Source organism: Heptranchias perlo, chromosome 6 (genome assembly GCF_035084215.1).
Source record: "Heptranchias perlo isolate sHepPer1 chromosome 6, sHepPer1.hap1, whole genome shotgun sequence".
Classification (NCBI taxonomy): Eukaryota; Metazoa; Chordata; class Chondrichthyes; order Hexanchiformes; family Hexanchidae; genus Heptranchias; species Heptranchias perlo.
In genome coordinates, this window is record NC_090330.1 from 1,565,570 (window position 1) to 1,582,142 (window position 16,573).

At 45.9% G+C, this 16,573-nt stretch overlaps 1 protein-coding gene across 10 annotated transcripts in view; it reads left to right on the forward strand.

The window, feature by feature from the left end:
- The first annotated feature begins 965 nt into the window (after positions 1–965).
- stim1b (stromal interaction molecule 1b) overlaps positions 966–16,573 on the forward strand; it is a 129,880-nt gene continuing 114,272 nt past the window's right edge. For all 10 annotated transcript variants that reach the window (XM_067985562.1, XM_067985566.1, XM_067985564.1 and 7 more), the window contains exon 1: positions 966–1,342. In XM_067985562.1, the coding sequence (XP_067841663.1) occupies positions 1,252–1,342 (91 nt within the window). In that variant the 5' untranslated portion in view covers positions 966–1,251. The remainder of the gene's footprint in view (positions 1,343–16,573) is intronic.

The following is a 16,573-nucleotide window of genomic DNA, read 5'->3' on the forward strand; positions in this document are numbered from 1 at the left end:
GCGGGAAAGTGGATTTGAGGTTGAAGATCAGCCATGATCTGATTGAATGGCGGAGCAGGCTCGATGGCCCATGTGGCCTACTCCTGCTCCTCTTATGTATGACCCCCTTATTCTTCCTACCACTCTAGAAGACCTGGATGGCTAGCATAGATCTGTACAAGGGAAGTAGTATCTGACAAATTATTGGTCTTTTCTCAAAGAACATTATGTTGATAAAAGATGCTGTGCTTGTGAATCTTGACAAGGTGCCACATGTTGATCGAGTTGATGTGCTCTTTATTAGAGTGGCGACACAGGCAGGAAACAGGCTAAAGGATAGAAAGCATTGAGTCATTGCGAATGCATGTTTTTTTTAGACTAGAGGGCTGCAAACTTGTCTCCCGAGAGTCTGTTGGGACTTGTTCGCTATATGGACTTGGTTATAGAGAGCACAATACTAGAATTTGCAAGTACAAATAGGGCGTGTGTGGTAAACTGCAGTTGGCAGATATCTGCCTTCTGACTGCCCTCTTAGGTGGACGTAAAAGATCCTCTGCCACTCTTCGAAAAAGAGCACCGGAGTTCTCCCTGCTACCCTGGCTACTATTTATCCCTCAACCAATATTGCTCAAAATAGATTATTGATCATTTATTGCTGGCTGTGGGAGTTTGCTGTGTGCAAATTGGCTGCTGCATTTCTTACATTTCAAAAGTACTGCATTGGCTGTAAAGCAAGCTTGAGGTCGTGAAAGACGCTGTAAAGGAGCAGGCCTGTCTTGTCTGTTAATGTGAATAAGGACAACCTGTGCTGGCGTTTGTTTCTTGCCTGTAACAAAGATGGCAGCGCTGCCGGGTCCATTTGTCACACGCAGGCGCCAGTATCAGGGCAGCGGGCTGAGCAGGCGCAGAGAGGTGGGATCAGAGGGAGCCGCTGCCGCCGCGCATGCGCTGTCGGGCGAGTCTGGGCTAAAAGGGGGGGGGGAGGGGCGAGCCGGAGCTCGAGCGCCGAGGCCTGAGGTGAGCGGGGAGAAGGCGGCACCGAGAGAGCGGGACACCGGCAGCACTCGGGACTGCGAGAGACGGCAGGCCCCTGCAACCCGACCAGGCCCGGCCCGGCCCAGCCTACACAACCCGACACCGGCAGCCCTCGGGACTGCGAGAGACGGCAGGCCCCTGCAGCCCGGCCCGGCACGGCCCAGCCTACACAACCGGAAAACCGGCAGCGGCGGCGGCGGCGGCGGGAGCCAGGCCCCGGACTCGCAGCGGCGCAGGATGGAGGCTGGCGCGACGCTGCTGGCCTGGCTGCTGTGCGCAGCGCTCCTGAGGCGGAGCGGGGCCACGCTGGAGGAGGCGGCGGTGGCAGGTGAGGGCCTTGGAGGATAGGGAGGGTCCAAATCAGAGGCTGGGGCTTGTACACACCGTGTATACCCGGGATAGGGTAATACCCCAGGGTCAGTCTGTACACACCGTGTATACCCGGGATAGGGTAATACCCCAGGGTCAGTCCGTACACACCGTGTATACCCGGGATAGGGTAATACCCCAGGGTCAGTCCGTACACACCGTGTATACCCGGGATAGGGTAATACCCCAGGGTCAGTCTGTACACACCGTGTATACCCGGGATAGGGTAATACCCCAGGGTCAGTCTGTACACACCGTGTATACCCGGGATAGGGTAATACCCCAGGGTCAGTCTGTACACACCGTGTATACCCGGGATAGGGTAATACCCCAGGGTCAGTCTGTACACACCGTGTATACCCGGGATAGGGTAATACCCCAGGGTCAGTCTGTACACACCGTGTATACCCGGGATAGGGTAATACCCCAGGGTCAGTCTGTACACACCGTGTATACCCGGGATAGGGTAATACCCCAGAGTCAGTCTGTACACACCGAGTATACCCGGGATAGGGTAATACCCCAGAGTCAGTCTGTACACACCGTGTATACCTGGGATAGGGTAATACCCCAGGGTCAGTCTGTACGCACCTAGTATACCCGGGATAGGGTAATACCCCAGGGTCAGTATGTACACACCGAGTATACCCGGGATAGGGTAATACCCCAGGGTCAGTCTGTACACACCGAGTATACCCGGGATAGGGTAATACCCCAGGGTCAGTCTGTACACACCGTGTATACCCGGGATAGGGTAATACCCCAGGGTCAGTATGTACACACCGTGTATACCCGGGATAGGGTAATACCCCAGGGTCAGTCTGTACACACCGTGTATACCCGGGATAGGGTAATACCCCAGGGTCAGTCTGTACACACCGTGTATACCCGGGATAGGGTAATACCCCAGGGTCAGTCTGTACACACCGTGTATACCCGGGATAGGGTAATACCCCAGGGTCAGTCTGTACACACCGTGTATACCTGGGATAGGGTAATACCCCAGGGTCAGTATGTACACACCGAGTATACCCGGGATAGGGTAATACCCCAGGGTCAGTCTGTACACACCGAGTATACCCGGGATAGGGTAATACCCCAGGGTCAGTATGTACACACCGTGTATACCCGGGATAGGGTAATACCCCAGGGTCAGTCTGTACACACCGTGTATACCCGGGATAGGGTAATACCCCAGGGTCAGTATGTACACACCGTGTATACCCGGGATAGGGTAATACCCCAGGGTCAGTCTGTACACACCGTGTATACCCGGGATAGGGTAATACCCCAGGGTCAGTATGTACACACCGTGTATACCCGGGATAGGGTAATACCCCAGGGTCAGTCTGTACACACCGTGTATACCTGGGATAGGGTAATACCCCAGGGTCAGTATGTACACACCGTGTATACCCGGGATAGGGTAATACCCCAGGGTCAGTATGTACACACCGTGTATACCCGGGATAGGGTAATACCCCAGGGTCAGTCTGTACACACCGTGTATACCCGGGATAGGGTAATACCCCAGGGTCAGTCTGTACGCACCTAGTATACCCGGGATAGGGTAATACCCCAGGGTCAGTCTGTACACACCGGGTATACCCGGGACAGGGTAATACCCCAGGGTCAGTCTGTACACACTGTATATACCCGGGATAGGGTAATACCCCAGGGCCAGAGTCTGTACACACCGTATATACCCGGGATAGGATAATACCCCAGGGTCAGAGCCTGTACACACCGTATATACCTGGGGTAGGGTAATAACCCAGGGTCAGAGCCTGTACACACTGTATATACCCTATATAGGGTAATATCCCATGGCCGGAGCCTGTACACACCGTATATACCCGGGATAGGGTAATACCCCGTGGCCAGAGTCTGTACATACCGTATATACCCGGGATAGAATAATACCCCAGGGCCAGAGTCTGTACACACCGTGTATACCCGGGATAGGGTAATACCCCATGGCCAGAGCCTTTACACACCGTATATGCCCGGGATAGGGTAATACCCCACGGTCAGAGCCTGCACACACTCTATATACCCGGGATAGGGTAATACCTCAGGGTTAGATTCTGTACCCTTGATAGGGTATTACCCAGGGCCAGGGTATTACCCCTGGGCCAGAGTCTGTACACACTGTATATACCCGGGATAGGGTAATATGGCAGGGTCAGAGTCTGTACACGCTACTTATCCCTGGGATAGAATAATATCCCAGGGCCAGAGTCTGTACATGCTGTGTATACCCGGGATAGAGTAATACCCCCGGGTCAGAGTCTGTACATACTGTATATGTCTCAGTTTAGTGTATGTACAGACTCTGAACCGGGGGTATTACACTATCCTGGGTATATACAGTAATACCCCAACCCCCGTGAGTCTCTGTACATACTATATATACCTGGGATAGTGTAATACCTCAGGGTCGGTGTCTGTACACACACTATCCTGGGTATGTAGAGTAATACCCCGGGGGTCCTGAGCCAGTATACCGCGTGTTATATCCTGGAGAGTGGAGTAGCACAGGTCATTGACTGAAAATATCTATGTGACCTTCAAGTTGTATCTAGTTGCTTGAGTTGAAATAACAAAGTCTTCATATAATTTGCATGTAATAGATTTACGTAGCAAATGTAAATTCTGTTCTTGTGGTCAGCATGTGCTTGCCCATACAGCAACGTTAGTGTCGCAGGAAGCAGCACTGGCAAGGCCTGATAAATTTTCTACACGTTCAGGGAGGGAGCATTGTTTATATGGCGAGGACTAGATTCTGCATTGGCACCTTGTTTACCTGTGCCTGAGGTTGGGGCTGGAGGTCACGGTGGCATTTGTGGATCTTGTATCCCGGGGCAGCTACACACAGCGCTGGATACATGGGGAGAATTTGAATATACATCTCGGTTGGAGCCTGCACAGCATGCACCTGTATTGTATATGTACAGAACCGGTTACAGGCCGTTCTACACTCGGAGTACACAGCGTTGTAACGGTGAGGGTGCAACAGCTGCACGCTGCACTCAATGTAAGAGTTTTGTACACTTACTGCAGCCAGACCCACAGCTGGACTCGGTGCAGCCTCAGTAAATGCTGGAATATACAGTCCACACCCACAGCTGGACTCAGTGCAGCCTCAGTAAATGCTGGAATCTACAGTCCACACCCACAGCTGGACTCGGTGCAGCCTCAGTAAATGCTGGAATCGACAGTCCACACCCACAGCTGGACTTGGTGCAGCCTCAGTAAATGCTGGAATATACAGTCCACACCCACAGCTGGACTCGGTGCAGCCTCAGTAAATGCTGGAATCGACAGTCCACACCCACAGCTGGACTCGGTGCAGCCTCAGTAAATGCTGGAATCGACAGTCCACACCCACAGCTGGACTCGGTGCAGCCTCAGTAAATGCTGGAATATACAGTCCACACCCACAGCTGGACTCGGTGCAGCCTCAGTAAATGCTGGAATATACAGTCCACACCCACAGCTGGACTCGGTGCAGCCTCAGTAAATGCTGGAATCGACAGTCCACACCCACAGCATTTTCATGGGGTTTGGGGGTATCTCTGAAGTATCTTAGAACTGACAGCCCAAAAGAAAATCATTGCCCAGCGGTCCTTTGCTGGCTGGTGCTCACTTTACAACCAGCATTGTCTGTCTGCTCTCATCTCCTTTCACTGTAGCTTTCTACATTCTTCCTTTTCAAACATTTATCCAGTTCCTTTTTAAATGGCGTTTTTATCTCTGCCTCAATAGGCATTCATAGAATCATAGAAAGGTTACAGCGTGGAAGGAGGTCTTTTGGCCCATCGAGTCCATGCTGACCTCTTCAAAAAAAAAAGAATTTATTCCACCTTTCCTCTTCATTCGTCTGGTGAGGGTCCTCAGCCTGTCCCCATTGCCAACCGGTGGAATCAAAATTTTTCTATTTACCCTCTGAAAACCTTAAAAAATTTTCAAAGACCTTTTTTGTTCCAGTTTTATTGGAGCTTTTCTTCTTAACTGTAACCTCTCATTCCTGGGGCTCACAGTTCCTCCACTCCACTCTGCTCTTAGTGTTTAGAGTACACTTCCTTGCACTGCTCGCTCTCTCCCAAATGTTTAGCCGGTGCCAGCGATAGTTTGAGAGATTAAAAGTCACCCACATTTTTTTGAGATTTGTTCTCGGGATTTTATTCTTTTGGTCCTTTCTAGCGGTTTGATACAACTGAGTGGTTTGCTAGGCCACTTCAGAAGGCCGTTAAGAGTAAACCACATTGGTGTGGGACTGGAGTCACATATAGGCCCAGGTCGGGTGAGGGCGGCAGGTTTCCTTCCCTAAAGGACATTAGTGAACCAGTTTGGTTTTTCCGAACATGGTCATTTTATCTGGTGCCAGTCTACAAATTTATTAAATGAATTCAATTTCCCAACTTGACACAGTGGGATTTGAACTCGCAACCTCTGGGTTGTTAGTCCAGTACCATAGCCACTAGGTTGCCATGAATCGTCTTCTGTGTCATTTTCTTGTGCCTTTATCCAAATCTGTTATTGGAAAGGGAAAACCAAAAAAAGGTGCCAGTGTTTGAGACGCAGCACTGCCCACATCTGCCAATCTGAACAACATCTGTACTGTACAGCACAGCAATTGCAAGAAAATTATATAGAAAACTAGGGTACAGCAGCCTAGTGGTTATGGTACAGGACTAGCAATCCAGAGGTCTTGAGTTCAAATCCCACAAGGGCAATTGGGAAATTGAATTAATTAAAAAAAAACTGGGGGTAACTGAGTGGGACAGAGTTGTGGATAGCAGCGCAGCCTGAGAGTGCAATTATACCCGTGCACAGTGTATACTCAGTGGTGGTGCGTTTTCCTGATACAATTGAGTGACTTGCTAGGCCACTTCAGAGGACAGCTGATTGTCAACCACGTTGGTGTGGGACTGGAGTTACCTACAGGTCCAGATTGGGTAAGGACGGCAGGTTTCCTTCCCTAAAGGACATTAGTGATAATCCAACACCTTCATGGTCAGTTTTACTGATACCTGCTTTTTAATTTCCAGATATTCTTAAAACTGAATTCAAATTCTCAAACTGCGTTCTTTGGATTATTAGTTCAGTAGTGTAACCACTATACCACTTTATTATGGGCAATGGCTCGCGTACCCTTTGTGTACGTATGGATGTAGCACCTGAAAGTTATGGATTGGTCTGTAGAATGCACAGTGCACTTTCAGGCACCGGATTGTATGTGTTCCTGAACTTTTTGGCAAAAAGTACGAAAGTGCTGGTAACAACAGAACAGCCTTTAAAGTGTGATTTTTGGAAAGTTAGAAAGTCTCAAAATTCCCAAGCCTTCATAGAATCAGAACAGTTTCCAGCACAGGAGGAGGCCATTCGCCCATAGCACGTGTGCTAGCACTTTGCTAGAGCTGTCCAAAACTAATCCCACTTTTCCACACTCTCAAATAGTTATTCAATTTTCTCCTAAAAGATGCCTCAACAAACCAAATGACAGCACTGAAATACTACACTTAATGTATCTAAAGCAGCAGTGACTGCATGTTTCTTACTACACAACAAAAGCTCAAAAATGTAAACATCTCCAAACTGCAGGGAGTCTAGACTGAATGCCACAGTTAGAGGACTGTGTGCGATATTGGGCCACAGAAAGACCTTGGTTCCATGATCCAACAACCCACTGTGTAAAGAAACTTCTCCTAAACCCTGTCCTCACTCTTTGGTCACATTACGAGGACAGTTTGCGTGGACCAGGCTTGTATTCCTCGAGTATAAAAGATTAACGGGTGATCCAATTGAAGTGTTTATGATTATTAAAGGATTTGATAGGGTAGATAGAGAGAAACTATTTCCTCTGGTGGGGGGAGTCCAGAACAAGGGGGCAGAACCTTAAAATTAGAGCCAGGCCGTTCAGGGGCGATGTCAGGAAGCACTTCTTCACACAAAGGGGAGTGGGAATCTGGAACTCTTTTATTTTCCCCCCAAAAAAAGCTGTTGAGGCTGGCGGTCAATTGAAAACTTCAAAACTGAGATTGATAGATGAAGCCATATGGAACAAGGCAGGTAAATGGAATTAAGATACAGATCAGCCATGATCTGTTAAGCGCTTTGGGACATCCTGAGGTTGTGAAAGGCGCCATATAAATGCAAGTCTTTCTTTATGATCTAATTGAATGACAGAACAGGCTCGAGGGGCTGAATGGCCTACACCTGTTCCTATGACCCTTGTCACTGATTACCCAATAGTCTTTCCATCTTCACTATCAAAACCCTTCATAATTTTAAAAACTGTTATTAAATCTCCTGCAAGCCTTCTCTTTCAAGTGGAAATAGTCCCAATATCTCACGTCTCTCCTCATAACTATAGCTTCCCCTCCCTGGCATCTCCAGATGAATCTACGCTGTTCACTGTGTATGGCTTTAAGGTCTTTCTGTGGCCCAAAATCGCACACAGTCCTCTAACTGTGGCATTCAGTCTAGACTCCCTGCAGTTTGGAGATGTTTACATTTTTGAGCTTTTGTTGTGTAGTAAGAAACATGCAGTCACTGCTGCTTTAGATACATTAAGTGTAGTATTTCAGTGCTGTCATTTGGTTTGTTTAGTGCACTGGTCGCCATACACTGAAGAAATATCACATTTAAGCCCAGCTCCCTTCATGTTGTGTGATACTTCTAATTTACTGCCTCAATTTGCTCCAACTGCTTCTAATACTAGGTGATGGACGTTTAACAAGAATACCTCACTTCATGTTTGTAAACGATTTTACAACACCAAGTTATAGTCCAACAATTTTTATTTGAAATCTACAAGCTTTCGGAGGCTTCCTCCTTCCTCAGGTAAATGTTCAGGAGCTCCTGAACATTTACCTGAGGAAGGAGGAAGCCTCTGAAAGCTTGTAGATTTCAAATAAAATTTGTTGGACTATAACTTGGTGTTGTAAAATTGTTTACAATTGTCAACCCCAGTCCATCACCGGCATCTCCACATCATCACTTCATGTTCTATAGCTCAATGAGCTGTCCAGACATAATCTAAGTTTGGCAGTTGTAAACGATTTTACAACACCAAGTTATAGTCCAACAATTTTTATTTGAAATCTACAAGCTTTCGGAGGCTTCCTCCTTCCTCAGTACACATTTACCTGAGGAAGGAGGAAGCCTCCGAAAGCTTGTAGATTTCAAATAAAAATTGTTGGACTATAACTTGGTGTTGTAAAATCGTTTACAATTGTCAACCCCAGTCCATCACAGGCATCTCCACATCATAAGTTTGGCAGGGCAAAGTACATAATTATACTGTTGGGTGCTTTTCACAATTGGTGGAGATGGTATTAAAATTTTATATATGTCAAGGCCTCGGAGAGGGTGCAGAGGAGATTTACTAGAATGGTACCAGGGATGAGGGACTTCAGTTATGTGGAGAGACTGGAGAAGCTGGGGTTGTTCTCCTTAGAACAGAGAAGGTTAAGGGGAGATTTAATAAAGGTGTTCAAAATCATGAATGGTTTCGATAGAGTAAATAAGGAGAAACTGTTTCCAGTGGCAGAAGGGTCAGTAACCAGAGGACACAGATTTACGGTAATTGGCAAAAGAGCCAGAGGTGACATGAGGGAAAAAAATTTACGCAGCGAGTTGTTATGATCAGGAATGCGCTGCCTGAAAGGGCGGTGGAAGCAGATTCAATAATAACTTTCAAAAGGGAATTGAAGAAATAGTTGAAGTGGAAAAATTTACAGGGCTCTGGGGAAAGAGCAGGGGAGTGGGTCTAATTGGATAGCTCTTTCAAAGAGCCAGCAAAGGCACGATGGGCCGAATGGCTGTATGGTTCTATGATCCAGTTTTACTGAAATCACATTGGCAGCAGTGTTTGTATATATCTATAAATTATATAGTAGGCACAGCACAGGAGGAGGCCATTCAACCCATTGTGCCTGTGCCGGCTCTTTGAAAGAGCTGTCCAATTAGTCTCATTCCCCTGTAAATTTTTTCCCTTCAAGTATTTATCCAATTCCCTTTTGAAAGTTACTATTTTTTTTATTCATTCATGGGATGTGGGTGTCATTGGCAAGGTTGCCATTTATTGCCCATCCCTAATTGCCCTTGAGAAGGTGGTGGTGAGCTGCCTTCTTGAACAACTGAGTGGCTTGCTAGGCCATTTCAGAGGGCAATTAAGAATCAACCACATTGCTGTGGGTCTGGAGTCACATATAGGCCAGACCGGGTAAGGACGGCAGGTTTCCTTCCCTAAAGGGCATTGGTGAACCAGATGGGTTTTTACGACAATCCAGTAGTTTCATGGCCATCATTACTGATACTCGTTTTTCTTATTCCAGATTTTAAAAAATTTAATTAATTGAATTTAAATTCCCCAGCTTCCATGGTGGGATTTGAACTCATGACTCCGGATTATTTGTCGAGGCCTCTGGATTACTAGTCCAGTAACATGCTATGTACCCACAAATTGAATCTGCTTCCACTGCCCTTTCAGGTAGTGTGTTCCAGATCGTTACAATTCGCTGCATAAAAGAATGTTTCGTCATGTCGTCTTTGGCTCTTTTGCCGATCACCTTACATCCGTGTCCTCTGGTTACCGATCCTTCTGCCACTGGAAACAGTTTCTCCTTATTTACTCTATCAAAACCCCTCATAATGTTGAACTCCTCTATTAAATCTCCCCTTTTACCTTCTCTGCTCTAAGGAGAACAATCCCAGCTTCTCCAGTCTCTCCACATAACTGGAGTCCCTCATCCCTGGCACCATTCTAGAAACACATATATCTATATGTTAAAAATCTACCACAGGGCAAGCAGTTCCTGTCCGCAGACCTTGCTTCCTGTCGTCACAATTTTTGGCCATGCTTTTGTGTCAACATTTGCCATTCCAAGCTGCTGTCAATAATTCCCATTCAGTTTTGCTATGTCAACTGTCACAATGTAGTTGTGAGTTCTGGATACTAGGTGGCTTTGTCGAGTGAGTGTGTGAATTCTAGCTCAACTTCATTACCATCTTGTATATAATAATTTTAAAATTCTATTCATCAGTGGACTGTGGGCAGTGCCACAGGGACCTCTTGTATATCTATAAAAATGTCACATTTAGCTTTATTTACTTTCCGCTACACTTCTCTGTTACTTTTCGCACTCAATTCTGTCTCACATTCTTAAAAATAAGTGTACGGAAACAGCAGAACTTTTGAGGAACACAGTACTGGAGCCAGGATGCCTGCAGCATCGTAATTTACCTTGTACGAACGTACCCAATGTTGGCTTACCAGCAATTAGACTTGGTAGTTGTGAAGGGTTACACCTACATTTCAATCAGATTAATGCATTGTGATTTCCATGGTACATTGATCCTCTTTTAATCTAGGCACCTTTGACCTCACCCTGCGCAGTGTCACGAGACATTTGCTAGTAGCATAAAATTTCTACAGGAGCTAAACACTCGAGAATGGGGTTGTGCAGAAGTTGGTTTCGAAGGTTAAGGGGTGATCTGATCGAAGTTTATAAGATATTAAGGGGAACAGATAGGGTGGATAGAGAGAAACTATTTCCGCTGGTTGGGGATTCTAGGAGTAGGGGGCACAGTCTAAAAATTAGAGCCAGACCTTTCAGGAGCGAGATTAGAAAACATTTCTACACACAAAGGGTGGTAGATGTTTGGAACTCTCTTCCGCAAACGGCAATTGATACTAGCTCAATTGCTAAATTTAAATCTGAGATAGATAGCTTTTTGGTAACCAAAGGTATTAAAGGATATGGGCCAAAGGCAGGTATATGAAGATAGATCACAGATCAGCCATGATCTTATCAAATGGCGGAGCAGGCACGAGGGGCTGAATGGCCTACTCCTGTTCCTATGTTCCTATGGTTTCTCAGTCACAGCATCTATGCACTCATAATACATAGAGAGCAGGTACGAATCAAGGCATCTATCCCAGTTAAAACCTATAGCTAGCATGTAGAGGCATGGGTAGCAACAGAAAAAATCATTCCATGTAATTATGTTTACAAGTAGTGTATCCATCTGCACTGAGTGAGAGGGAAAAGTGTTGGAGGCCACCGTCTAGCGCTGAGTCTTTCAGTGTGCAATTCATGCCCACTTATGGCACACACACAGAAGTGGGGCAGTACAATACTGTCCATGCCAGCACAGGAAGAAGCCACGAGTAACAACAACAACTTGCATTTATATGACACCTTTAACGTAGTAAAACGTCCTAAGGCGCTTCACAGGAGTGTAAATCAGACAAAAATTGACACCGAGCCAAACAAGGAGACATTAGGACGTGTAGAGGTAAGTTTTAAGGAGCATCTTAAAGGAGGATAGAGAGGTGGAGAGGTTTGGGGGGAATTCCAGGGCTTAGGGCCTAGATGGCTGAAGGCACGGCCACCAACTGTGACACGAAGGGAGTGGGAGATGCGCAAGAGGCCAGAGTTGAAGGAACGTAGCAAGCTCGGAGGGTTGCAGGGCTGGAGGAGGTTACAGAGATAGTGGGGGGGGCGAGGAGGCCATGGAGGGATTAGATCCCAAGGACAAGAATTTTAAAATCGAGGCGTTGCCGGACCGGGAGCCAATGTAGATCAACGAACGCAGGGGTGATGGGTGAGCAGGACTCGTTGCAAGTTAGGATATAGACAGCAGAGGTTTGGATGAGCTCAGGTTTATGCACCAGTACATACAGTAACTTGCAATGTGGTCCCTGAGTGTCGCTGTTTCAGATCAGTCCTTGTACGTAACTAGTGTGTGCTCACACAGTGTGGCTTTATTCATGGATCAGCTACCGGGCTCCAGTTAAGCCAGGATCTCAGGGATGTGCATGAGCCCCCTGTAGTTTCAGTGTAATCTACTTGCACTTAGAAGAAGGGTTAAATTATGAGGACAGGTTGTATAAACTTGACTTGTATTCCCTTGAGTTTAGAAGGTTGAGGGACGTTCTAATCGAGTTGCTTAAAATGATTAAGGGATTCGATAGGGCAGATAGAAACTATTTCCTCTGGTGGGGCAATCCAGAACAAGGGGGCATAACATTAAAATTAGAGCAAGGCCGTTCAGGAGCAAAATCAGGAAGCACTTTTTCACACAAAGGGTAGCGGAAATCTGGAACACTCTCCCCAAAAAGCTGTGGATGCTGGGGGACAGTTGGAGCTTTCAAGACTGAGATCGATAGATTTTCAACTCCTTTCACCCACTACCAGTTTTTGATCGGATCGTTGTTCCCTCCCAAACAGCAACATTTCTCTGGCGATGAACCACTGTGCCTCCTGAAGGCTCCAGTGGTGTGCCTGCATGATCAGCAGCAGTTGCGGCTTGCTGTGTGATGATGGGCAGTTTATTTGCACCGGGAGGTGCCCTGGTTCGCCATTTGGTTAAGTGCAGATGGCAAACCATGAAGTTCGGTGGACTTAAGCCTCTGTTTGCTGTGTGGGACCGGGCCGGTAGGCAGGGATATACCAACTAGTCTGTATACCATTCAGAGTCTGTACATGACGCAGATTTATATAGAATGACACAGAAATTGCAACATGGAAACAGGCCATTTGGACTAACCAGTCTGTGTTGGTGTTTATTCTCCACACAAGCAATATCCTGTTCCCATATCTCTTTATTCCCCCTTTCCTTAAACCGTATATCCAACCTATTAAATGTTGAAATGGTCTCTGCTTCAATCACTAACTCCTGTGGTGCATTCCACAGCCTCACGACCCTCTGTGTAAAACAAAAGCTCCTCCTATTCTCTATCTTTATATCTTACATCTATGTCCCCTCATTCTAGACCCCTCACATCACTGGAAACAATCTGTTTCTATCTACTCTCACCCATCCCAGAATAATTTTAAAGCCCCTAGACTCCTCTATTTCTAACAAAAACAGCTCTGATTGTTTTCAAGTCTTCTTATTTGTATTTGCTCACACCAGCCAGCATCCTAGTGAATCTGTGCACACTTCAAGAAGGAACAGAAAGGTACCGTATTGTAGACTCATGACTAAGGTCAGAGCATGTGGAGTCGGGGACAAGTAGCAGAATGGATCGCAAGTTGGCTACAAAACAGAAAACAGAGTAGGGGTTAAGGATAGCTACTCAGACTGGGAAAAGGTGGGAAGTGGTGTACCACAGGGATCGGTGCCGGGACCACTGTTGTTCACAATTTACATTAACGATTTGGGTTTGGGAATTGGAAGAACAATTTCAAAATTTGCAGACGACACTAAATTGGGGGGTGTAGTTAATACAAAGGAAGAATGTGTCAAAATACAAGAGGACTTTAATAAACTTCCAGAATGGGCGTGTAATTGGCAAATGAATTTCAATATAGATAAGTGTGAGGGGGTGCATTTTTGTAGGCAGCATAAGAAGGCCACACACTGCTAGGATAATAAAGTCTAAACGGGACAGAGGAGCAAAGGGATCTGGGGGTGCAGGTACACAAATCACTGAAAGTAGCGACACAGGTTAATAAGACCATAAAAAAGGCAAATCAAGCACTGGGGTTCATTTCTAGAGGGATAGAATTGAAAAGCAGAGAAGTTATGTTAAACTTGTACAGAACGTTGGTTAGACCACACTTTGAGTAATGTGCACGGTTCTGGTCTCCATATTATAGAAAGGGTATAGAGGCATTGAAGAGGGTGCAAAATAGATTCTCAAGGAACTGAGAGGATATAATTATTGGGAAAGACTAAACAGGCTGGGGCTCTTTTCTCTAGAGACTGTTAGCTAAGATAGAAGCCCATGGAATGGAGGGAAAAGTACGGACTTGGTTAGGAAGTTGGCTGAGCGAAAGGCGTCAGAGAGTAGGGATAATGGGTAGGTACTCACATTGGCGGGATGTGACTAGTGGAGTCCCGCAGGGATCTGTCTTGGGGCCTCAATTATTCACAATATTTATTAACAACTTAGATGAAAGTGTAGAAAGTCTCATATCTAAGTTTGCCGATGACACAAAGATTGGTGGCATTGTAAGCAGTGTAGATGAAAACATAAAATTACAAAGGGATATTGATAGATTAGGTGAATGGGCAAAACTGTGGCAAATGGAATTCAATGTAGACAAATGTGAGGTCATCCACTTTGGATCAAAAAAGGATCGAACAGGGTACTTTCTAAATGGTAAAAAGTTAAAAACAGTGGATGTCCAAAGGGACTTAGGGGTTCAGGTACATAGATCATTGAAGTGTCATGAACAGGTGCAGAAAATAATCAAGAAGGCTAATGGAATGCTGGCCTTTATATCTAGAGGACTGGAGTACAAGGGGGCAGAAGTTATGCTGCAGCTATACAAAACCCTGGTTAGACCGCACCTGGAGTACTGTGAGCAGTTCTGGGCACCGCACCTTCGGAAGGACATAATGGCCTTGGAGGGAGTGCAGCGTAGGTTTACTAGAATGATACCCGGACTTCAAGGGTTAAGTTACGAGGAGAGATTACACAAATTGGGGTTGTATTCTCTGGAGTTTAGAAGGTTAAGGGGTGATCTGATCGAAGTTTATAAGATATTAAGGGGAACGGATAGGGTGGATAGAGAGAAACTATTTCCGCTGGTTGGGGATTCTAGGAGTAGGGGGCACAGTCTAAAAATTAGAGCCAGACCTTTCAGGAGCGAGATTAGAAAACATTTCTATGCACAAACGGTGGTGGAAGTTTGGAACTCTCTTCCGCAAACGGCAATTGATACCAGCTCAATTGCTAAATTTAAATGTGAGATAGATAGCTTTTTGGCAACCAAAGGTATTAAGGGATATAGGGCAAAGGCAGGTATATGGAGTTAGATCACAGATCAGCCATGATCTTATCAGAAGGCGGAGCAGACACGAGTGGCTGAATGGCCTACTCCTGTTTCTATGTTCCTAAGGGGTGACCTGATCGATGTCTTTAAGGTAATGAATGGGTTTGACAGGGTAGACATAGAGAAAATGTTTCCACTTGTTGGGGAGACTAAAACTAGAGGTCATAAATATAAAATAGTTGCTAATAAATCCAATAGGGAATTCAGGAGAAACCTCTTTATCCAGAGAGTGGTGAGAATGTGGAACTCACTACCACAAGGAGTAGTTGAGGTGAATAGTGTAGATACATTTAAGAGGAAGCTGGATAAACATATGAGGGAGAAAGGAATAGAAGGATAAGCTGATAGGGTGAGATGAAGTAGGGAGGGAGGAGGCTCGTGTGGAGCATAAACACCGGCATAGACCTGTTGGGCCGAATGGCCTATTTCTGTGCTCTAGTTTCGATGTAACTCTATTGAATGTCTATCTCACCTTTCACATCCACATCCTTCCTACTGCGTGCTTGCCCAAAACTGCGCACAGTAATCCAAATATGCTGTTCCTACGGTTTTAAGTGGATTCATCATTACGTTGTGACTTTTATGTTCTAAACCCCTTGCCTGTAAAAGCCAGTATTTCATTAGCTTTTTTTTTAGTGGCGTTATCCACTTGTGCAGCTTTCTGGTTGATTGTGGAGTGGAAATGTCTTGAGGGTCAAGTGACTTGTCGACTGAGCAATGAGCAACTTGCTCTCTGGAGAGCTGCAGCCAAAGTTGTCTGAAGTTTCAGCTTGTTTACTGAGCTGACCTGAGGAGGTTTGACCTCGTTGTGCCATTACTGGTTAACCCGAGTTCAGAAGTTGCCAGCTTTTGCTAATACCTATTCTGGATTCTGTTGTTAGAATGCCAGAATGTTCCATTGAAAGCAGAAATAAATTCATAGAAACACATACAAGTTACAACACGGAGACAGGCCATTCGTGCAAGTGTTTACTGTCCACACAGCAAATAGTTCCTGCCCTGTTCTCATATCCCTTTATCTCCTTTTCCTTCATCCACCTATCCAATCTAATCTTGAATGTTGACACAGTTTCTGCCTCAACCACTGACTTCCACAGCCTCACAACTCTCTCTCAAGAAGTTTATCTTGCCCCTTGTTCGAAATCCTTTTACATTTAATCTCGTATCGATGGCCCCTTGTTCTAGATCCCTCAACTACTGGAAACAGTCTGATTCTATTTACCCTGTCCCATCCTTCCATAATTTTAAACACTTTTTTTTATTATATCGCTCCATAATCTGCTTCGTTGTAATGAAGAAAAAGAAAGCCTCAATTTTTCACGTCTTTGGTATTTGTATTTCCTCACTGGCAGCTGGACTTGCCTTGCCTGCTCTGCATGTCCATGGGCTAG